The 23,969-nt window shown below is 36.4% G+C and overlaps 2 protein-coding genes across 2 annotated transcripts; both read left to right on the forward strand.

Annotated features, from left to right (window-relative positions):
- Nucleotides 1-190: 190 nt before the first annotated feature.
- Nucleotides 191-21,627, forward strand: LOC6583710 (protein tramtrack, alpha isoform). The gene is made up of 7 exons (XM_002009339.4): nucleotides 191-522; nucleotides 17,745-18,070; nucleotides 18,123-18,592; nucleotides 19,434-20,517; nucleotides 20,590-20,714; nucleotides 20,811-20,920; nucleotides 20,993-21,627. Exons 2-7 carry the CDS (start codon nucleotides 17,780-17,782, stop codon nucleotides 21,049-21,051), a joined length of 2,139 nt encoding a protein of 712 aa, XP_002009375.1. The 5' UTR covers nucleotides 191-522; nucleotides 17,745-17,779; the 3' UTR covers nucleotides 21,052-21,627.
- A 53-nt stretch (nucleotides 21,628-21,680) lies between these two features.
- LOC6583711 lies at nucleotides 21,681-23,585 on the forward strand. The gene is made up of 5 exons (XM_015161414.3): nucleotides 21,681-22,105; nucleotides 22,179-22,421; nucleotides 22,487-22,625; nucleotides 22,687-22,879; nucleotides 22,945-23,585. Exons 1-5 carry the CDS (start codon nucleotides 21,941-21,943, stop codon nucleotides 23,243-23,245), a joined length of 1,041 nt encoding a protein of 346 aa, XP_015016900.1. The 5' UTR covers nucleotides 21,681-21,940; the 3' UTR covers nucleotides 23,246-23,585.
- Nucleotides 23,586-23,969: the final 384 nt, after the last annotated feature.

A 23,969-nucleotide genomic window follows, 5' to 3' on the forward strand; every position in this document is an offset into this window, starting at 1 on the left:
AATCAGCTGTTTGCGATTTTCAGAATACGTACGTAGAATTTGGAAAAACTCAATAGAAACTGTTCAATACCAATGTTATTAACATACTGTTACGATATCGAGCTACATGTTCGATTTAATATGCCGGTTCGATATTGTGCTATCGAACCAGTTCTATCGATAAGGCGCACAGAATGTGAAGGGCTGCAAGATCTCGTCAGTTGACTTTGAACAGTTAAGCCGGTCGGTTGGTCGCTTGGTTCGTTGGTCAGCGCAACGGAATAAAACAGGCGAAAGCAAGCCAATAGTATACGTCATTAACCGTTACACTGCTGAGGCAGAAAAAACAAAAGAGCGCGCGTTGCAAACCATTTTGCTTCTTCATATGAATTCTGGAATTTGTTTTTTTTTTGGTTAAGTTTTTTTGTTGTTGTTTGAAAGCAGATAAAAGTGTTCGGCGAAGAAAAATGTATGAATGAATTTTTAGCGCGTTTTTAAATAGAAGCAGCTTGAATCACAATAATTAAAAAACATAAGGAAAAGGTGAGAAACCCAAGAAAACAACTGTTTGTATTATTATTATTATTTATTTGTTGAAGCAAAGCGAAATCAACAACAACAACAACAAGAACTACAACAAAAGAAGAACTGCAAATGTTATTTTTAGCTGAAAGAAAGAAAATAACATTTTTGTTGCGGTTTTTGCTCGATTGTTGTTTTGTTTATAAATATTTGTTATTGTAAAAAAAAAGAAAGAAATAAATAAAAATTATTACGATAAAATTCCGTTGTTCTGCTCGCTTGGCAAATTTCCGGGTTTGTTGACTTTGCCAGCTGCACGTTGTTGTTGAAGTTGTTTTTTATTTAAATTGAAATTATTTATATAATAATTAAGAAAAAAATGAAGATAAAACATAAGTATATATACATATACATATGTATATGTATGTATATAATAGTTATAACTATTTATAGGCAAGCTTTTATTTTGAAGTGAGTTTCATACGAAATGATTAAAAATTGTGTTTGCATTATTTGTTTTTGTTGTAGCTGTCGTTTTTTGTTTTTTTGTTTTGTTTTTTACTGTTGGTAATTAATTTTTTTGCGCCATGTGTTTTGTTGTTGTCAATTATAAAAAGCCGCGCGCGCGAAAGAGACAAAAAGCAATTTCCGCCTTAGCAGTGCGCGCAAACAAACGAAAGAAAGAAAAAATTATTTTAAAAACAAAAAATAATAAAACAATAATAAATATGCCCGCAAAATGAGCCAAGCAATTTGCAATTGACTTTTTTTTGTGTGCCATTGCTGTTTGTGTTTCTTGTTTTTATGTTACAACTTTAACTTTAATTATACAAAACAAAAAAGATGAAAACAAAACAAAAAAAAATAAATTAAAAAAAAAAAAAAAAAAACGGCACGCAAAATTAAAATTGCAAATTGCCGCAGCTGCGCTGCCAGCGTACAACCAATCGCTGCTGCTACCTCTGCCAGTGCCGCTGCTGTTGTCAGTTGCCTGTTTGTTTTTGTCCGCTGCTTTATTAGTTTTTTTTGTTTTCATAACGACATTCGTATGCGCGGCGTCCCAGTGTCCGCATTGACGTCGCCGCGAACGCAATTTCGAGTGCAAGCCGCTCTCTCTGCATGTGTGTGGGAGAGTTTTTAGTTGCGTATGTGTGCGTGTGTGTGTGTGTGTCAATTACATGCTGTTGACTCTCCAAATTTCAAGTTCACCCAAAGCTCAAATGGCAACAACAAAACGCCGTTAGGCAAAGTACGTATGTATGTATGAAAGGGAAAGATAGCGAGAGAGCGAGCTCGTGAGAGAGGGCAGACGGAGTTACAGTTGGGTCAGGCCCAATACCAACAAACGTCCATGGTCAGGGACAAGTGTTTGTTGTTGGTGCTGTTGCCAAATTTGGCTAAACTTTGGACACATTTGTTAACGCAGACACCAACAAGTGTTTAAGCGCACACTAAGCCGCATTATTCATAAATAAGCAATCAACAATATACACCTTTGATAAACACAAACACACACACACACTTGCGTTAGCCTATCGGCTGTGTATGTGTGAAGAAAAAGGAGAGGAAAATAACTTGTTTAGGTTTTTGGTACGGTTGAGAAATGAAAATATGAAAAATGTATATTGTTTCATAGCGGGGTAATTGAAAGCTGTTGTTGCTTGTTCTTGTTGCAATGCCAGTTTAGAATAGTTCTGTTTATTTGCAATCAATCTCAGTTATATGTAAACATACATAGAGTCTTGGGTGTCGCATTTGTTTAAGTTATCAAATTGATGATCTACGTAATCGCCAAAGATTCAATTCTATACATGTTTATACATACATACATACATCTATGTTTATGTATGTATAAATAAATAAAAAAAGTGTAGATTCCCCCGAATGGTTTTTTGCTTCTTTAATTTTTTTTTTTTGGGATTTTCGCAATAATTTTGCTGCGTATCAGAGTCGTATTTGTTTTTTGTTATTATTATTTTTTTTTATTGTATATAAGCATTTTATATTTATTTATTTTCTTCTGTACCTATTTTTTTTTTCAAACTCTGACGCTCTCTCTCTCACTCCCTCTGTCTCCCTCTCTTCGCTTCGCTGATATCAGCACTTATTTATAATTAAAAACAAAAAAAAAGCTGTAAGTGGGGACAACAAAATGGTGGGGAAAAAAGAAAAAGCTGAAAGAAAAAATAGTCAACAGCAAAGCAAATGCGAACGAATCGCACATAACAATAAATGTATATATTACAAAAATATATATATGTATATATCTATATATTTGTATATCTATATATATACGATTTATGTGAACTCGAGTAAAAAGAAAACAATAATAATAAAAAAAGAAACATGTTAGGCAAAATTTTGTTGCTGATAACTCAAGGAAAAAAAAAAACATGGGCTGGAAATAAAGTAAGAGCGACTAGTAGATTCCCTAGCTTGCTGGAGTTAAAAGCTTAAGGTTTTTTGTTACTAGCGTCATACATTTTGAGCTGCAGTTTTCTTAACATTTTGAAAAAAACCTATTAAAATTAGTTTTATATATGGTTCACAACTCAAATTAGGTTCTCAGCTTAAAGGATTCGGTTTAATACAATTGAACTAGTTCCTAGTTTAAAGTAAATGCCAAGTGGTTTGCTTCAGTTCATATATGTATGTATGTAAGCAATTGTAATTATCATGAACAGGGTATTTAAGCGTGTAAAAAAAAAAACCAAAAACTAACCAACTCAAAAAAGAAAGAGACAGAGAGAGGGAGAAAAATGACAGAAGTAGAAGAAACGAAAGAATGAATGGTAGTGGAGCAAAAGCTAAAATCAAAGTCTCTGCGCCTTCACAGATAAAAAGCATGTACGAGCATATCCGTTGAATAGAAGCGAACCAAACAATAGAAATCGAATGGAAGCAAAAAGAAATAAAGAAAATCAAAAGAAATGAAACTGCGGCACAACAACAGCAAAAACCATACGCTGCGAACGGCCAACTCTGCTCGCACACCCACCGCCCGACTTCTGCGCCCACCCACTCACTCGCAGAGCTGCTCTACCTCCACCGCCCCCTCACTCCAAGCCAAAGCGATTCGCCGACAGAGGGCGCCTCTCAAAGATGGTCTATCTGAAAGAATAGAAAGAAGAAAAAAAAAAAAACGATATAAATTAGGCAGATATCTCTCTCCCTAAGTGTGCGTGTGTATGTGTGTGTATTAAATATATTGCTTATACAAGTACATATGTGTACATATTCTTATATATATCTATATTTGGTTGAATTTGGGTGAAAATGAAATAAAAAATATATCAAAAGCTTAAAGCGAGAAAATAAAATAAAGGTATAAACGAGAGTGATTCGTAGTTATGAATCAGAGAACGTTTTGCGGTCGAATACTGTTTTTGTACACCCTGTACATATAAAAGCAGCAGATGTCGGGGTACATGCAGTGGTAAGATTATGAGCTACTCTAGAGGAATGTCAATGAAATTTTAAAAATCGAATTCTGTCAATTGCAATATTAAGTTACTTATCTGAACGTCTAAATATTATACCAATACATTTGCACTATATTAGTATTACATAAATTATTTGTGACAGCTTTTAATTGTTTTTTAATTATTTATTTGTATTTCTATTTTCATCTTTAGAATCTAAAGTTGTGTATAGGGTATTATCCAGTCAATCACTTTAAAGCCACTGTACTGGTTTTATTGTTTTTCAATATATATTTAACTATACATGTATACATATATATGTATATATTTGCTTTCAGTTTTTTTATTTTTATTATTTTTATGGTTTTTCTTTAAATTTATACGTGTTTTTATTTCTGGCACCTCATGAAGGAGGTATTTTTGTTTATATAATTTATATTTATTTATAAATTTATATATTTTTATAAATGCATTTCCGATACGAAGCGTTATTTTTGTTCCATTTGATTAATTTTGTATTTAATTATGAATTTCAATATCGAGAAACAATAAATTTATTTGTATCCATAAATTGAATTTATGCTTTTTGTAATGCAATTCAATTTTCTTTTGAATTGATTAAAATTGTATTTTTGTAATCTGATAAATGGGTCATAAAAATGCACTTAAATGTAGATATAGTTAATATTAGCACCTTTATCAATCGGAAAAACTTGTATAGTTAAGGTACTTAAATTGTCTCAAAAAAAAAAAAAAAAAAAAAAAAAAAAAAAAAAAACACATTAGTTCAGAATTGGCTCAAAGGAACTTTTCTTCAGGGAATTTCTTGAGACTCTGAATCAGGTAACACAAAGCTCCTGATACTACTACTGGCTCACACAAGCACACACACACAAGCTCCAAACTAGCTCAGAGGCAAATTTCTAAATGGTCCAAATCGGTTCATTAGTTCACTGCTAGTTCAAATAATATTTGAAGTTCGCGTCCCGTTAGAAATGAATCAAAATAAAACAAGCTTGGTTTAATTATCTGCTATATACATATACATACATAGCTAGTGGCTCGAGCACAAACATATGCATAGAGTATATGGATACAAAAACTATATACCAACATATACCATACATATATATGTACATACATATATCTTTGTATATACATATGGTTAATATAAAGCTGGCAAAGAAAATATTAAAAACAAGGCAAACATCGCTTGGAAAATAAAGTTGAGCAAAAAGCATTTAATTTATTTACCTCCTATCCTATCCTCAGCGCCCCTCTACTCAGTGCCTTGCCACGCCTCCTTGCAAGCACACAAACACAACGGACCTGACCGTTTGCGTTGCAGCTCTTAGTCCTTTGCCTCTTATGCTCCAACCAAGCCCCTCCTCCCCCTCAACAATTTCCCAACGTCCCAACGTCAAGGCAAAAAAGTAGAAAAAACGGTATAAAAAAACATTTAAAAAAAATTTCGTTTTACTGTTGCTCGGTTTTTGCCTTTTTGGCGCGGACAGAAAACTATGAGCACAAAATGAAAAAGAAGCACAGAAAAAAGTTGCAAAAAAAAAAAAAAAAACCTGAGAAGGAAACGAAAAAATGGAAATAAAATAAGAAAAAAAGCGAAACTGAAACTGAACTTTACATCAAGGCATGCAATGGGAGGAGGGCAGAAGAAGAAATCGCAGAAATGGGAACAACAGCAAAAACTTCATTTATACTTTGCACCGAACAAAATAACAAGTGGTCAGAGCGGGACAGAGAGAGAGAGAGAGAGAGAGAGGAGAGAGAATGAGAGAGAGAGAGAGAGAGAGAAAGAGAGTGACAGAGAGAGGGAGAGGAAGTGAGAGAGAGAGAGGGAGAGAGAGAGCTGGAGTCAGCGCTGAGCACACTGCTTGTTATCTGTATACCCTGTAGTCAGTCAGCAAAGTGTGTCATACACAATTTGCTTAATAGACTGAATAATGCCTTGTGATCGAAAGAATTAAATGTTGATTCATCTGTGAGATGTCTCATCGGTTAGGATGATGAACGTATTACTCTTATACCATATGCTATGAATATGCAGTGATCAATCTAATTCACATTCAATAGAAATTGTTCATGTATGATGTTATCAAAATATGTGTAACATCATAATATGTAGGATTACATCTAATGCTATAGACACTATCAATATTCCTTGAATAAAGCATATTTTAATAATACACTATATATGTTATCGATAGGTTTAATATTGTGCATATTTTAAATATATATTATCGATATATATTATTTTTGGGCTGTCGAGCTATCCATATATGCATTATATAATATATTTTTTTATAAACAACTTTCATTAATATACGTTGCACTATTGATATACCCAGCATTATCGATAATTGATAGTCTCGATAAAATTATATGATGAAAGTATTACTCATAACAAGGTTCTATGTATATATACCATAGATTTTAGAGGATATATTGTAGTCGGACGGCACGCGAAACAGTTTTTCACCGATTTTCCATGCTTTTGTTGTTGTCCGTTCCAAAGGGGGGGACAAATTCTCTTTGTTGTTGTTGCACTTTTTTTTTTACTTACATATTATATAAGTCAGATATATGTATATAATAAACACATATGTAACACACGCCCACATAAGAAAGTGCAGAAAGCGAGGGGCAGAGATAGAGAGATTACATATATATATATATGTATATACATATGTGCACATGTATGTGTGTGTGTGCATTGAGCTGCACATTACCTAAGGAATAAATCACTTGAATCGCCAGCTGAATCGGTTGACACTCTGAAACACAACTCAATATTCAATTTTGGCCTTTTTGTTAAATGGTGTAAAATCGGATGGGAAATGGGAAAATGCGGGAGGGGTAATCGTTGCCGTGCGGGACGATGTTGAAATTGAACTTTTTTTTTTTGTATTTTCCCTCTTTTAAAGTGAACAAATATGCAATAAATTACAAAGAAAAAAAATCAAAAAAAAAAAAAAAAAAATGATATAAATTGGCAAAAAATACAAAAAATTATCGTCATTTTCAAGGAGACACAGCAATGGGTAATTGCAAAATTCTCAGTTCGAACGCAGCTCGGCCATCATCATTATCGTCATCATCATCATCATCATCAGCAACAGCAACAGCAACTGGGGCTTTTTTTGTTTCGTATTTTTTATTTTTTTAGTTTCTTTTGTTTTTGTGGTCCACTCTAATTTAGTGAGTGTGTTTGTGTGTGTGTGTGTTTTTTTTTGTGGCTCTGCTCTTGATTTGATGCCTCGGTTATTTTTATTTTTATATTATTTTGCTTATTTGACTTTTCGCAATTTATACAAAAGTTTTGGTGTATGAACACAATATTCAGCTGAGACAGTTTTCGTTTGTCCTAGCTATCGATAGATATAGAGATACAGATACAGATACAGATACAGATACAAATACAGATACAGATACAGATACAGATACAGATACAGATACAGATACAGATACAGATACAGATACAGATACAGATACAGATACAGATACAGATACAGATACAGATACAGATACAGATACAGATACAGATACAGATACAGATACAGATACAAATACAGATACAGATACAGATACAGATACAAATACAGATACAGATGCAGATACAGATACAGATAAAGATTAGGAATTAGATAGCTACGAATAGCTAGGCCTATCAGCTCATAGAGATATAAATAGATTTTAGCTGTTGGCAGATATGGTTTAAAGTCCAGGGAATTCCTCTTTCGTTTCGTCAAGTAAACAAAGAAAGAGTTGCAAAAAGCCAAGAACAGGTCTTGGCAAAAACATCAACAAATCTAAGAGAACAGAACAAAAAGTCGCCAAGTAGCTATGCCGGCTCACCTCTAGACCCCGCTCAGCGGGCTCCGCCATAGAGTTTTTGTTTATGTTTTAATGTTGTTGGTTTTTTGTGCTTTTTGGGTTATAGATGGTCCGGCTGGCATTGTTATATTATGTTGGCGCTTTTTGCCTGATAGATTTTTGTATATACATATATAAAAATAATATTAAGTGTATATTAGGCGCAAAAACAAAAAGTGAAGCATTGACATAGACACACAATGAAGGCCAGAAGGCGGTAAAAAATGGGGGAGGCGGAGAGAGGACTGGGCGGGCCGGCACTTGCCAGGGGGCGTCTTGGCAATAATACAAAAAAAAATGAAAATGAAAAAAAAAAATAAATAAAACAAAACAAAAAAACTTGGAGAAACCTCTCGCATATGAGTTAGAATCTGTGGCCGAGGCTAACGTACTTACTGATACAAGATACACGATACAAACACACACACACACATATATATATATATACAAGCGCGCTGAGATGGGCAAAAAACGATGACAGTTTTCTTGATGAATGTGCGCGCTGCTTCCCGAAGTCGGAGACCACATAAAGCTTGCTGCTAAGCCCCAGCAACAGACCGCTCCGTCCGCCCCGTCCGCCCCTAGCTCTCCTTTGGCTGAGCTCTAACTGCAGCTGAACGAAGCGAGTTTTTCCTATTTGTATCTGGCGAGCGTCTCTTTCGCTTTTCATTGCGCTCAACCATAGAGCCTACCTACCTGGCTGCCACCTGCATGTGGCTACCCCCGGGCCCCCACCCAACCCTGCAGATATCTCTATGCAGCTTTTCATTTTCTCGCTACGTTAGACGTTTTTCCTACTCTGTTTCCTTGGGCTCGCTGCAAGTGTTGCCTTTAAGTGCCTGAGTCTAAAAGAAATAGACAAAAACTAAAAAAAAAACTGAAAACAAATAGAAAAACCGCTCAGCCCAGCAATGCTTTTCGAGCAATTTACGAGGTTCCTTCTAGGGCTGAGATTAGAACTAGTCCACTTTTTGAGGCTTTTCTCGTTCGGTGTTTCTTATGTTGCATACATTGGGTAATGGATACTCAAACCCGAATAGACCAAAAGTGTAAGAGTTGTTCTTATGGAACTCTTGAATACCTTCAGTTCGGGAAGAATTGGACATGCTTTTAGAGCTTGTTGAGCGTGGACTAGAAAAAGAGCTGCAGAGAGTTGCATTAGGCTTCTGGATCATATCAGATATGGGAATATTCATCATAATTAAACAATATCTCTTTCTCATTTCTCTTCTCTATTTATATCTCTATCTTTATCTCTATCTCTATCTATATATCTATCTCTATCTCTATCTCATTATTATTCTCATTCTCATTCTTATTCCTATTCTTAGTTCTCATTCGCATTCAGAATTGTAGTTCTTCAACATTATTTCTCATTGCTTACCATTCTTATTCTTATTCTCTGTATCATTCTCTTTCCTGTGTCATTCTCAATTTCTCTCATCTCTCATACCATTCTCATTCTAAGTTCTCAACTCCTCAAAGTATTGTCGATTATAGAAATCTGTAGATATGTTTCCAGAGGCTATGCGCTGTTATCTCTATTTCGTAAATCTTGTCAATGCTCAAGTTCCTTAAGAAGTCTGGTTCTTTAGCTGGGACGCTATTTATCTGAAGTCCTGTTCAAAGTCTTTCTCGCCTGCCTCCTGCCCACTGCCACCCCCTTGCGCTACTGTCCCGGCCGACGACAGCGGGGACTTGGATCCAGGTTCAGCTACCTAAGATTACATCGAGGCTGGCCGTAGCAGATACATTTGTATCTGTATCTGCATCTGTGTGTGCGCCAAACTGGACGCTGTTGGTGTTGTTGTTGTTGTTGTTGTTGCTAGTGTGTCTGGAAATTATTAGATTTTGTGTCAGCAAAGCAACAACAACAACAACAACAACAGCAACGACAATAAGAATACCAAAGTGGAAGCTGCATAAGTCAACACAGCAGCTCTAAAGACTTGGAAAAAAAAAATGGAAAAAAGATAAATAAATGAAAAATAAAAAATAAATAAAAACGACAGCAAAAGCGGAAGGCGAATGCACTTGGACTTGGCGAACAACAGCAACAACAAAACAAAAAAAGAGTAACAACAACAACAACAATAGCAGCACCAACAACAATAGTTGTAGAGCATCGTAAAGTCGCAAGTTGTTGCTTGAGCTCCAAGTTTTTTTGCTTTTAGTTTTTTTGTTGTTGTTGTTTTTATTTGTTGTTGTTGTTGTTGTTGTTTTTTTTTTTAAAGTTATTTTGCTGCAGCTTGTTGCAGTTGCATTTGCCGCCGCCACTGCTTCTGCCGCTGCTGCTGTTGTTGTTGTTGTTGTTGTTCTTGCTGTTGTTTTGAAAACATTTTATGATGTTGCTTAAAGTCGCTGCAGCAAAAGGTGGCATGCGTATCTACCTCTGTCTCTGCCGCAGCAGCTTCTACAGCTTTGCAGTTGGCACCGAACGATGTTGCAGTTGCAGCTAGACTAGCCATAGAGATGGACAGAGCTTTAGACTCCTTAACTCCGTAAATGTATATAGTAATATATATTTATTCTCTATTTGATCTATTTGATAATCAATATTTGACTGGCTTGATATTCGCATCGTCATAGATATATCTACTTAATTAGATATTAATATGAAATGATCAATCAAACTGGAGACAATCATCGCATTACCTGGATTAGCTTAATATGTAATTGTAATTAGAAATTTATATATGAGTATATTTGAAGCTGAATTCTGAATTACTGAAAATCTCTAAAGAAAATCTTTAGTGCAAGTGTTCATACATAGCTGAAAAGCTCGAACTGAAATTGTTGAATATCATGTTTATATTATGATATTAATATAGTCTAACATACATATAGTATTATATTATATTGCTGTATTATTTTATTTTTGCATTTTTAAATGACTAATTTCCTATATTCTCATATTATTCCAATATTATTCCAATTGAAATTTGCGTTTAAGGTTTCCTATGTTGAGCATGTCTGTAAGCTCTTTTAAAAGAGTTATTGGTTTCTATTCCTTGATCAATCTCTTAAAAGACACAAGTTAAATGAGCCTTGTTTAGATTAAATAGAACTTAATTTTAATTATATTTTTTTATATAATTTTTTTTTTTTTTTTTAATATCTAGACTAAGACTAATATCTATTTAGAGCTAAGTATATATGTAGAAATGCACCGCATTCCCGCATTCACCAAATTTTGTAAACTCATTCAAGTAACTAGATCTTTAGTTATTACAGTAATTAATTCAATAGTATTTCATTTAGAGCTCTGCTCAAGTCAACGTATCTTAGGCACGACACGAACTGACACGCGCTCATCTCTAAGTGGCTGAGTGTATGTGTTATTGCACTTGGCTCCCACTTTCAGTTGTTGTTGTTGTTGTTGTTAGCTAGACTTGATCTTGGACTTCAATTTGAAGTCGAGAACTCTTTGGGCATCTCTGCGCCTGCGTGCGCAGTTCCTTGGCCTAGGCAGCTCTTGACAGCCTGCACACACACAGACACACAAACACACACACACAGGGTTTTCTTATTTATTTATTTGTATTTTATTTTATTTGGTTGGTTTGCATTCCGAAAGCCCAAAAAACGGGGTCTGAAAGCATTTAGGAACTGCGTGGATTGCAATTTGCTGAGTGTAGGGATTTTTTTCAGTTTTTTTTTGTGTTTTCTTTTCATATATATATATAATTTTTTTTTGGGTGGTTCGGGTCTGCGTATACTATTAGCAATATGAGACAATAAAAAAATAAAAAATACTAATAAAGAAAACAATTTCAGCTTCAATTTGCCAAATATGTATACAAAGGCGAAGCATTTGGATTCTATTTCTGTGAATCGATTTCAAATGAGTTTTTGTTTTCTTCTCTCTGCTTATTTATTATTTTGGGTGGTTTATTTGGATTTCGTTAATAAAACTCTATAAAAGCTTCATTTTTTTTTTTTGTTTGTTTGGAGGAAGAGAGTTGAAAAAAAGAGGAATGCTGGCAAATTAAAGAGATAGAAAAGGGAAAATAGCAAACGAAGGAGCAGATAGGCCAAGGGAGATACCCAGGAGGAAAGATTAGAGATAGAGCGAGGCAGGGACTGGCTGCGATATATGGCATAAGAATTAGATAAAGACAGAAAGCAAAAAACTGAGAGAAGAGAGAGAGAGAGCTTTCGGTTACATGTTCATGTAACTCTTTCTCTCTTTTTCCCTATCTCTCTATCTCTATGGTATATTCTTCCCATTTAACCCACTCTATCGCCTTTAAAAATAGTTTTGCTGACTAAACTTTTTCAAGTTCTCTGATAGTAATCGCATCAAGCTATGTCTTTTGCTTATCTATATAAAAATATAACGGAAGTTTAAAATTCATCGTCTTTAAGGAGATACATTGTGGTTATCTATTTTTGTTCTATCGAGTATTTTATTCTTTGAAAAGGAAAAAATCTTGGTAAATGCTTTGTAGTTTATTCAGTTGCAGCTGAGTCGAGGGAAATAGCTATCTAAGTATACGATATATATGTATGTATACATATATGTATCTGTATTTATATAGCCATCCTATGTTGCGTATATTTTATCTATACATAAAAATTCTGTAAATTGAAGATACTTTTCGCTTTGCTTGGTTTTTTATTCAGTTGTTGTTTTTGCTTTTCATTTCCACTTTTGTCATTTCGTAGCGCTGTGGCGCCCCTGCAACTGCGAACCTTCGGCCCCTCCGAGCACCCCCCGTCCATGTCATGTGTCCCTTTTGCTGCTCCACGTTAGCACATAAATTTATATTACAGTTTTTTGCTTTGTATGATAAAGAAACAAAAGCATAAAAACGTTTCGAAAAAAAGAAGGAAAGAAAAAAGTAAATGAAAACAACAACAAAATAATACAACAAAAAAGAAAAAAAAAACAGTCAACCAGCGTACAACAAAAATGACAACAACAACAACAACGACGACGACGACGACGTTAAAAAATTATACAAATTACAAAAGCATCTGGAAAAAGAAAGAAAATTGCGATGGCAGAGGGAAAAACGGATTTTTACATTCCACTTACATATATATAAAAATATGTGCAAACACATACATATATATGTGTGTGTGTGTGTTCGGGTATATAACATACATATGTATGTATATGAGCTGACTATTACTTACTTGTCCTGCATTCGGTGCAAATTTGTGCAGGTGTGTCGTCTCAATCAATAGGATTAGTATGATGTAACGAAAGCTATCAATCATGCATATCATGTATATCAATCATGGCATGACTATCTTTAACCAAACGTAGTTAATCCTAGGAAATGACTTTGACTGATTGCCTACATATGAATAGTGAATCAGTCATCAATCATGATGTACACGCCATGCAGGTAGACTGAATTCCTATCTAAGAGAATATAAATATTATTGTAGTGATATATTGTACATATGTATTTATATGATATGTGCTATCACCATTCATCAATCACCTACTGTGTAAAGCTCTTGAATTAGCTTATAAGGATGATAAGCCATATCTTATACACCCTTGGAGCTTCAAAAGTTTTGGAATTGATTCCAGCAATCAATTTATATCATCATCTACTTAGATATATATCTTATCCATAGATCTACTATTTCCTGTGTACCTGTATATCAAATTGACTTAACTCTATTTCTATCAATCATAATGTAACGCTCGAATACACATCTATCTAGTAACTGTTACATGTACAAGTTCTGCATCTCTAAATAATGTATATAGTATGTCTATCGCTGGCCATAAGTATCAATCAATTCTGATTGAAAGCTCATGCAACTGTGTATAAAAAACGAGCAGCCTACGATTTGCCATGATATAGATTCATTTCTGACACTAAAAAGCTTTTTGAAATCTTATTTCTTTATTCGCCTTTTAAATCGCTTGCTTTCTAGAGCTCTCAATCATGATGCACTAGTAAATTTTAATGAAAATTAACTTTGGTTCGGTTGAGCTTTTGATTTTTCAAAATATTTGATGAGAAGCTTCAAGCGGACAAGAAAATTTAAATTCTTAGCTTTCTTTTGTATTCTGATGCGATCAAGTCGTGATGTGTGAATAAATTTGATTGAAATTCAGCTTACTTTACTTTCTGCGGCTTTAGCTTTATGAAGCTTACGTTTTTCCTTGATAATTAATTCATTTCAATCATAAAGGGAAGCTTTTATGCAAGATTTTTATTTTTTTACATTTGTTTGCTTAAGCGGAGCTTTTGATTTCGTTCGCTCTGCTTTCTTCAGCTCTCGGACGTGGACATTTCAATAATGCAACAAAGTCCAAGCGGGAACTGTAAAGTGGGGAGGAGGGGGGAGGGGGAGGGAAGGCTTGAATCAAAATTAATAGCACTGAAGTATACACTCGCATATATGTACGTAAATACACATACATATATAAAGAATTCCATATAAATAAATTTATATATTTCAATATATATATATGTATGTATGTATATATGTATATGGGAAACTGTGTACCTTTCATTTAAGTTGACATAAAAATCGATATTTAAAAAAAAGGATAAAATTGCGCAAAAAAAACATAAAAAACCGTCAAGTAAAAAATTACAGCTTAAAAAAGCTGGCAACAACAACAACAACAAGCGCAGCAACAAAAGAGCGGAGAAAGACAGAAAATGAAAATAATAATAATAAAAATAAGCAAAAAAAAAAAAAAAGGAAAGAGAAAAAAGAACTCAACGGTCGTTATGCTTTTTCCGCTTTTGCCATGTTCTCTGGCGCTTTTTGTGTTTTATTTATTTATTTTTATTTTTTTTTTTTTTTTTTTTTTTTTTTTTTTTTTTTGCTGCTGTTGCTGCCGCAGTTGACGTCGCTGCTGCTGCCGCTGTTGCTGTTGTTGCTAACTTTTTTTTTTTTCATTTTCCGCTCGCAACCTTTTTGCGTCATGGCCCTACCGTAGCGCGCTCCTCTCTTCCTGCCTCACCGTCCCGCTCTCGCCCTTCTCTCTTGCTCCCGTTCTCTCCGTGGCCGCTGCTCTCTTCCTTCTGCCCCATCCCTCCCCATCCGTCGCTTGCGTTCATGAAGCCAACGACGTTTCTTGCCTTACAGTTGGAAAAAAGAAAGAAAAAAAAAAACAAAATACAAAACAAAAAAGGATGAAAAAGCTTTTCCAAGCAAGTCGCCAATGGGAATACTCTCACCTAACTTAAACTCTCGTCTAATCTAGCTCAAAGCACATATCATTTCGCTGCCAATGACTAGTATTCTAACAGTATTTATATACATTTATGCCTTGGCTAAGTTCTTTAATAAAAGCATAGGTATATTATAGATCTTATCATTAAATTTAAATTAAATTAAAATTTTTTTAAATTTCTCTTAAGTTTAAGGTATTTGGTATTTATTTCAATAGTTATTAGTATTATTTTGGTATTTAATAGGAATTTGGATTGAAATAAAGTAGATCGTAGCTAATATGATCTATGTATATTAGTTAGTGCATTTATTTTAGCTATTCGCCCTCATTCATGCTCTCTCTCTTCCTCTATAACTATCTCTCTGGCTCGATCTCTCTATTGCAATATCTCTTGCTCCATGTCTCTCTCCCTCTCTTACTCTATATGTTTCGCTATTTCTCTCTCTCTCTCTCACTCGTACTACTTTTCTCCTCTCTCTCTTCGTCTCTGTCTTTATTCCTCCCTCTCTCTTCCTCTTTCTCGCCGTCTCTCTCTCTCTCTTTCTCTCTATCTCTATCGCTCTCCCACTCTCTCAATATCCTTCTCTCCCTCTCTTTCTATCTTTCTCCCACTCTATCGATCTCTTCCTCTCTATCCATCACACTTCCTCGAACTCTTAGCTTCCCTCCATCTCCTAGGAAAGACAATAGCCCGTTCAGCTCTATATAGTATTTCAGCGTGTATATACCCTACAGGTAGGGAAACATAACGTTCAACATAATTAAAATGGTCGCATGGTTAGAGTATAATAACAGAAAACAGGAACACAAAAAAAAATACGAAAAAAAAAATTGAAGAAAATACTAAAAAAATGTTATAAAAAAACGAGACGTAAAAAAGCGAAATCCAAAGAAGACGAAAAATGTGATAAAAACTGAAAAATATTTTCCATGAGAAAAACCAAAAGAAGTGGAGAAGGCAATGCCATTCGCTTTCTCTCTCTCCCTCTTTCTCTCAGTGTGTGTGTGTGTGTGTGGGGGGGGGGCCTTGAGTTCAAGTTGGGTTCGTTTGAGGTTGGGGTTGTTTAAGGGACTGGGGATGGGGGTGGCTTGGCGCCGTACGTTCGTTGTGGGGGTAGTGCTTGGGCGGCAAAAATATACTACAATAAAACATGTATTTTTTATATGCCATTCTTTTTGCGCTCTCGTTGTAAATTTTTGCGTTCTTTTTATTTTGTTATATATATTTATATATATATATATATATACGTATGCATGCACATATATATCGTGTATACCTTCATATATATGTATATATTTCTTTTTTTAAGGAGCTGAAATGTGTAACGGCTCATATAAAGTGTATGTTTGTGTGTGTGTGTCTGTGTGTGTTGGGATCAAAAACCCTTTGCTGCAAAAGCAGTTGGCCAAATGTGTTTCCTTCTTGTGGGTGGCCGGACATTGGGTATTTTTGTCTTCTTCTTCGTTATGTCTATTTTTTTTCCTTAAGCACACGCATTTATAAGTATGTAAAAAAAAAAATTTTATATATATACATCGGTCTATATATATTGTCTTCTATATGGTGCACTTTTCACAAATTCCTTTATGTGCCAGCTTTGCTTCATCTGTTCTTCTTCTTCTTCTTCACTTGATTCTTTGCGTCAATTTCTTTTCGAAATTAAATAGTGAATCGCCATTTTTGTTTTTGTTGCTGTTTGTTTTTAATGTTGAGAACTACTTTTTTTTTGTATTTGTGACCCGCAGGGGATGTCCTAATGGCCTGGCTGGCTGTGCCCATTTGGGTCTAGCACATTAGATACCCGGTAATTCTGTATTTTATAACCTATATTTTATATTTTATTTTTTCTATTTTCTATTTTTTATTTTTATTTTTTTCTATGTTATATATTATGTTCTATATTTATTTTTATATTTTATATTTTATATCTTATATTTTAAATTTTATAGTTTATATTTTATATTTTATACTTTATATTGTATGATTTATTTCTTATATTTTTTTATTTTTTATTTCATTTATTATATAAAATATTATTTACAGCATATCATTTAGTTGAGCAGTCTTTGCCTTTCTCTCAACTTTGCGGCTGGCTGTGTGTCCTTTCTTTCCTGTGTGTGTGTGTGTGTGTGTGTGTGAGAGTGTGTGTTGGCATGCTTTCCACTTAAAGTTGAACAGAAATAACAGCAGCAAAAGCAAAGTCTTGTTTTATTTTTTTTTTTTACCCCTACAATAAAAATATTATGAAAAAATTTGAAGAAATATGCTGAGAACCTTCCCAAAATAAAACACAAAAAAGGGTTCAATTTGTAAAAGTGAAAGAGGGCTTAAAATTCCTCAAATTTATAGCTCCGAACTATCCAACTATACTATATATACAAATACTATCCGTATAAATATAAGTATAAATAGATAAATTTACAGTTATAAATATACGTAAATGTTATATACATACATATGTAAATATCACGTTAATATTCTTAGATATAGTTATATAGTTATATACTATGGATGATTTTTGACGTAAGTTTTTCTTTATTTGTTTTCAATGAACTATTGACCTATAAATAACAACAATTACTGGAAATTGCCAAGTTCTTTAGCTCGTCCATCGTCTTGTTGTTCTTATGGTTGTCGAATTGCTTTGGCGGCATTTCCAAATAATTTCAGATTGTTTATTGATGTTTTTTTTGTTTTGTTTTGTTTTGTTTTATATATATATATACGCAATGTGAAACTGATGGGATTTGTGGTTTTTCCATTTGTTTAGATTGTTGAGCAACGGAGCCATTCGAATCGTTCACGATGCTGCCGCAGCAATATTGCCTGCGCTGGAAGTACCATCATAGCAATCTGCAGACGATGTTCTCGCAGCTGCTGGACCGCGGATGCTTCTGCGATGTGACGCTCGCCTGCGAGGGCCAATTGATAAGGGCCCATCGTGTGGTGCTCTGTGCGTGCAGCACCTTCTTCGACTCGGTGCTGTCGAATTATGCCAGCGAACGTGATCCGATCATCATCATGAAGGATGTCACCTTCGCCGAGGTCAAGTGTCTCATCGAATTCATGTATAAGGGCGAGATCAATGTGGAGCATGTGAGTCGCGGTTGAGCCACATATAGCCATGGCTATAGCTCTCTGTTTGCAGGCCAGCTTGCCCTCGCTGCTGAAGACCGCTGACGATCTGAAGATCAAGGGCCTCGCCGAGGTTACCTGGCGCGATGACGACGATGGGCCGCCACCTCCGATGCCGGCTGCCGAGTTCCATTCGCCTCCACGCAGTCTGGCTGAGAGCTATGGCCACGATCTGGTAAATCAGCAGGCGGCGCATCTACAGCCACAGCTCTCGCTCGCACACAGCGATCGGGAACGGGAAAGGGAACGTGAACGTGAACGTGAACGTGAACGTGACCGTGAACGTGAACGTGAACGCCATTCGCCAGCGGGTCTGGATAATGTCTTGGGTCTGAATGCCGGCACTCGGTTGCCCGATTTGACGCCCCTGCCCAGTGCCAGCGCTGGCTTGGACTGCCCAGCGACCGTCTCGGATCCGTTTCTGGGACCCAAACGCAAACGGGGACGTCCTCCGCTGGATGACACATACGATGTATTCAATGTGTAAGCTTCACTCTTCATGCATGATTGATTTGATTGACTGAATTTATATGAATATATAAAACCTATATAACAAGTCTTGGGCAGAAAGCATAGGCACTGTCTGAGTGCCTAACTGGAATGACCATATTCTGATTAGGCTAAAGGTTAAAGGTTAAACAGGAGTATATATATAATGTAGGAAATCATATCTAGCTAGTACGCTACATAGCTGTCCCTAGGGTCTATTGAATGTGATTGCTCTATCTATCTCTCTATCTATATATCTATATATCTATCTATCTATCTATCTATCTATATATCTATCTATCTATCTATCTATCTATCTATCTATCTATCTATCTATATATCTATCTATCTATCTATACGAGCTATACACATGCCCAAAATTTACTACTCAGTGTGTGAGCTCTTGTTAGGACTAGTTGACACTCTGTGAGCTATAATCTGAGAAGATATGAAGCTATATAATATATACATTATAGACAATGTTATTACAATTCGAAAGGCAGACTGCTCGAATTGCTTATTTCCACATGTGTTTGTTGATTGTTAGCTCAGCCAGTTGGACTGTTTACAGTTTAATGTTCATGTATCTCCTGCAGCTGGCAAGACATACATATACCTCTATATATATGTACATACATATATCTATATTGCGCTCAAAGTTCATATGAGCTGAGTGCTCGTCCGATTGTCCGATGATCCGATCTAACTACATACTTGAAATTTGATGTAGTTTCTCTTGTGAGAGTTTTTTTGGTTGATTGCGCGCTTTGATTTCGGGATTTTTGGTAACCCATTTTGGTTTTATTTTCTGTGCGTTTCGTTTACCTCTCTGCAGTCGCAAACTGGCTCAATATGCTGCAAACTTGGAGCCGGCACAGCGCGCATATTTGGAGTCGACGCGTCCCTTTGTTGAGGAAACGTTGCCAGTAGCACATTCCGCCGCATTGGCGTCGCCGCCTGCTGCCTGCCCGCCCAAGCAGCGCCAGCGTCTGCGCCAGCAGCAGCAGCAGCAGCAACAGTCGACGCCAGCACAAATGGAGTTGGGGGAGCGCGAATTAGACGCAACACAGGATTGGGCCAAAGAGTCAAGCCCCAAGCTAAGCGATGTGGAGCTAAAGACAGAGCTGGAGCTGAGCAACGATGCGAGCACTATGCAGGCAACAACAACAACAACAGCAGCAGCAGTTGGAATCGCTACCACTGCGCCGCTCTCCAGCTCCGCCAAGAAGCTGGTGGAGAAGCCGGTCGAGCGACGCGAGCGTCATGGCAAGCTGCGTCATGCCACGCGTCGGCTTTACGGCGAACATGAAAAGTCCGCCGAGAAGAAGCGCACAACAGCAGCGGCAAGCGAGTCGCCGGCATTGGATCAGCTGACGTCGCCCGAGCCGGGTGACCTGAGGGCGAGCGCGGCCGATGTCGATGTCAATGCTGACGGCGACGCCAACGCCGACGCGTTGCCAAAGCCCGTCGAGGAGATCGAGAATGAGCATTTGGTGGCAAATCGAGCCGATTCGCCAGCTCTGCTGCCGGCTGCCGGCTTTGGTGGCAAGTACTTGATCAACGATCATGGCATGCTAATGGCACACGATTTTGCGCCCAATGCGGTGGCCAGCGCTGCGGTTGCGGCCGCTGCGGCAGCGGCAGCTGTTGCTGTTGCCACTGCCAATGGTAGCGGCGGCAGCGGCAACAACAACAACAACAACAACAGCAGCAGCAACAACAACAACAACAACAATGCGTCTGCAAGTGGCATCGAGCATGCCGGCGACTATGCCGAGGTCAAGCTGGAGGATTACGATGCAGCTGAGCTGCGGCTGACCAACGAGGAGCTAACCCAGTGGCAGGATGTCATCAAAATGGATGACTATTTGGCCAAGGGGCGACGTCCACAGTTCTGGGAGGAGCCATTCACCAAGCGCGTGAGTACATCCAACACTTGTCCAGTGCTTATCTAATGAGAGCTTATCTAATGTCTCTTACATCTCGTACAGGTACTTGATGCCATCAAAAACAAAAGACTTGAAATGAAGAAGGCGGCTCGCATCTTGGGCGTCTCCTATGGAACGCTCTACGGGCGCTATCGCGAGGTCTACGGCTGTCTGAAGCATCCCTATAGGTAGGTCTGATATATTATTTCGATTATATATATAGATATGTTACATATATATATATATATATATATTATTATTATTTTTTTTTCTTCTTACGACAGCGGCACCACTTTCCGCAATTCCGTCGCCTCCTCCGCAGGCAGCCAGCTGTCGGTGCAGCCGCGATTCGATCTGAGTTTCCGCAGCAGCAACGTTTTACCCACCCCACTGGGTAAGCATATACATATATCCATCCATCCACCATCGTATATATTACTAATTATCACATTTTCCACCTTTGCAGAGCTGGGCAAGCTGCGGCAAAAGGATCTCAGTGAGCTCTGGACGCGTCCGCAGATATGAAAACCAACGAAGGTGTTGAAAAATCTCAAACGTCGACCCAGATTGATCTAATCTTAGTGTTAAGCACAATTTCGATAGGCTAATATACTTATGGTCTATATACCCACAAAACAAACAAACAAAAAAACATTCAACAAAAAGACAGTTAAGTTAAGCGTGAGGCTAGTTTAAGATAATCGAAAGGAAAACAAAAAAATATGAAGAAAATATTTTAAGATTTCCTCATCATTTTCTGCATGTTATAAAACTGTTTGAATATATATATATATATATAAATCCATATATACATACACTTATATATATATATTGTGTATTGTATTAGAGTGGTATTATCTAACATTCAATGTGAGTGAAGTAGCTATTTTGTGTCAGTAGTGAAATTTAAATACAATTTAAATTAGTTTTTCAAAAATATAACTTAATGGGGATACAAAAAAAATCAACTAAAAATTATATATACATATATGAATTAAACAAATAACGAAAGTACACAATTTTTTGATAATATTACAAAAACAAAAGTATTACATATAAACTTTATATGATTAAAACAAAATCACATGAAATATTACAAAAGTGTTGTTTGATTTACAATCGACAAACAAAAATATAAACAGAACGAAATCGCTGTCAGAGCTAACACGTCTGCGTATAAATAAATTCTTTGAAAAATTTTCAAATCGCATTTTAAATCGGACGCGCGTTCTATCTACCACTGCAGAGTTATCGATAAGTTACCGTTCACTTAACATTTGCGACCAGTTCCAGTTCGCGAGTTTCGATTTGCGCGAACTAAAAGATTCACCAATGTCGCCTATCAGCTGTTTCTGTTGTCTTGTATATTTGTTTGCTATACAAATTTCGATTATCATAAGTATTGTTCTCAGATATGCATTTAAATATGATTAAGTTAAGGGATGTACACTTGATGAGCTGCCTAATAGATGGCTCCGCTGACGAAGACAAGGTTCTGCAGTTTTGTTGCCACGATCAACGTAAGGAGCTGAGCTACACTGAAAATCTGCCTGTTGCCGAGTTCCTGCAGCGCATCAAGGTGAGCTGCTGCCCGCTCTATTGCTTTATTAATCAATGGTCAAATGACTAACACTGTCAAGCATTTACAACAGCAATTAAACAAACGCGTGGAGTTTCCAGCAGAAGCCGTGCGTACGGCCTTAAGCAGCGCCCAGCCAGCAGATGCTACATTTCGAGCAGCCTCACAGAATGGTGCGGAACAGCAGCAGGAACTGAACCAGGACGAGCAGCTGGAGCAGCGCACGGTGCTTAGTTTGAAGTATCGCATTGAAGGCACGCCGGCGCCTCTGAAATGGGAGTGGCACCTGACGTCCACGGACAGTGTCCTACTAACAGTATGTAGTCTAGATAGATTAGATTGATTCATGATCAATTTATATGAGTTCACCTACTTTTGCAGTTCTATCGTCACATGTTGAAGAATGCACTGTATACAGCCGCCAGTCTAAGCAAAAATGTACACTACTTGTTGGATATTGTTAAGAAAAAGGATATAGAAGTTCAGCAATATCGCCGGGATGGTGCTCGCCATTGGAGGAGTAAGACTAGAATTTAGTGCATTTGATAATAATTATAAAAATGCTTATCTATGCCATTTAGCTACTGTGGCAACGGAGCCCTTCGACGTGGAGGCTTTCAGTGCACAGAATAAACAGCTGCTGTCAACTGTGGCTGCCTTTGAGCCTGACGATCTCAAACTTGACGATATACCAACGGCCACATCCACCATCAAAAGTGAATCAGCGGGCTGCTCCACTAGCGTGGCTGCCAAATGCTTAAGTCCACGCAACAGGTTAGCCAAAACAAATGCAATTCAAGCTATAAATCCAAAGCATTCAATGTCCGTTTCGATTGCAGAAAGCGCAAGGCAATGGAAACAGGTAAACAACACGTGGAACGTAAGGTGCTGCAGCGTCGTCGTGTTCCACAGCTTCAATACAAGAGTAGTGAAAGTCAGGAATCCGAATTGGATGCCATGTTTGGTCAGATCAAAGCCGAATCAGTCAAGGCTGAAGTTGAGTCAATGGTAGCCGGGATCAAGGAGGAGCCAAGTCCAGACGACGAAATGGCTAAAACAGAGCTGGATGAAATAATGCAGTTGATCAATCGCACGGAAGAGCAAACCAAACAAATTCTTGAAGAACATCAAATCGCTTAGAATCGATGAAGATGGCAATATTTAAAGCTCTACCTCTCTATCACTCTATCTCGCTCACTCTTTTCAAACTACAGAACAATGTCTGGTCACTGCAATATTTTTAGTTGTTTCAAAATTTGTTAAATTTTTTTTATTGAATGTCAGTTTATACACATAGCTGATGCTGACCAAATGCATATAAGTTGTAAGATCTATTGATCTAAATTAGCAAATTATATTATATATATTATATATAATTATTAATGTAATATGTATTATAAATTGTACATAATTATTATGTAACTTGTAACAATTATTGCCTGTAATTGATAATATATTTTAAATTTATTGTTCATTTTAATATATACATATTTTAGATATGCTATTATTTATGTAATTTATATTATGCAATTTACATAAGTTCTTTTTATTCAAGCAAGTTTGTAAATACATTTTTGATATCATTAAATCAATATGACAATATATTTTGTAAATGAAACTAAAAGTAATGCTACATTCATCAGTTTTTATCAATCAATCAATTTTTATTGTAATATATTTTTGCATATGCATAAATTTAATTTATATATGTATATTTCGAGTTCTCCGTGTGGTGGCTCTGGTTTTGGGAGGTCCTATGAAAGTGTGGTCCCATCACTTATATTAATTTTATGTCAACTGTTAATGCCAAATGGCCAATCCATTTGTCTTCTCTACAAAACTGTTTTTTATATACGTATTTCTA

The sequence above is a fragment of the Drosophila mojavensis genome, unplaced genomic scaffold (assembly GCF_018153725.1).
Source record: "Drosophila mojavensis isolate 15081-1352.22 unplaced genomic scaffold, ASM1815372v1 contig_136, whole genome shotgun sequence".
In the NCBI taxonomy this organism is placed as follows: Eukaryota; Metazoa; Arthropoda; class Insecta; order Diptera; family Drosophilidae; genus Drosophila; species Drosophila mojavensis.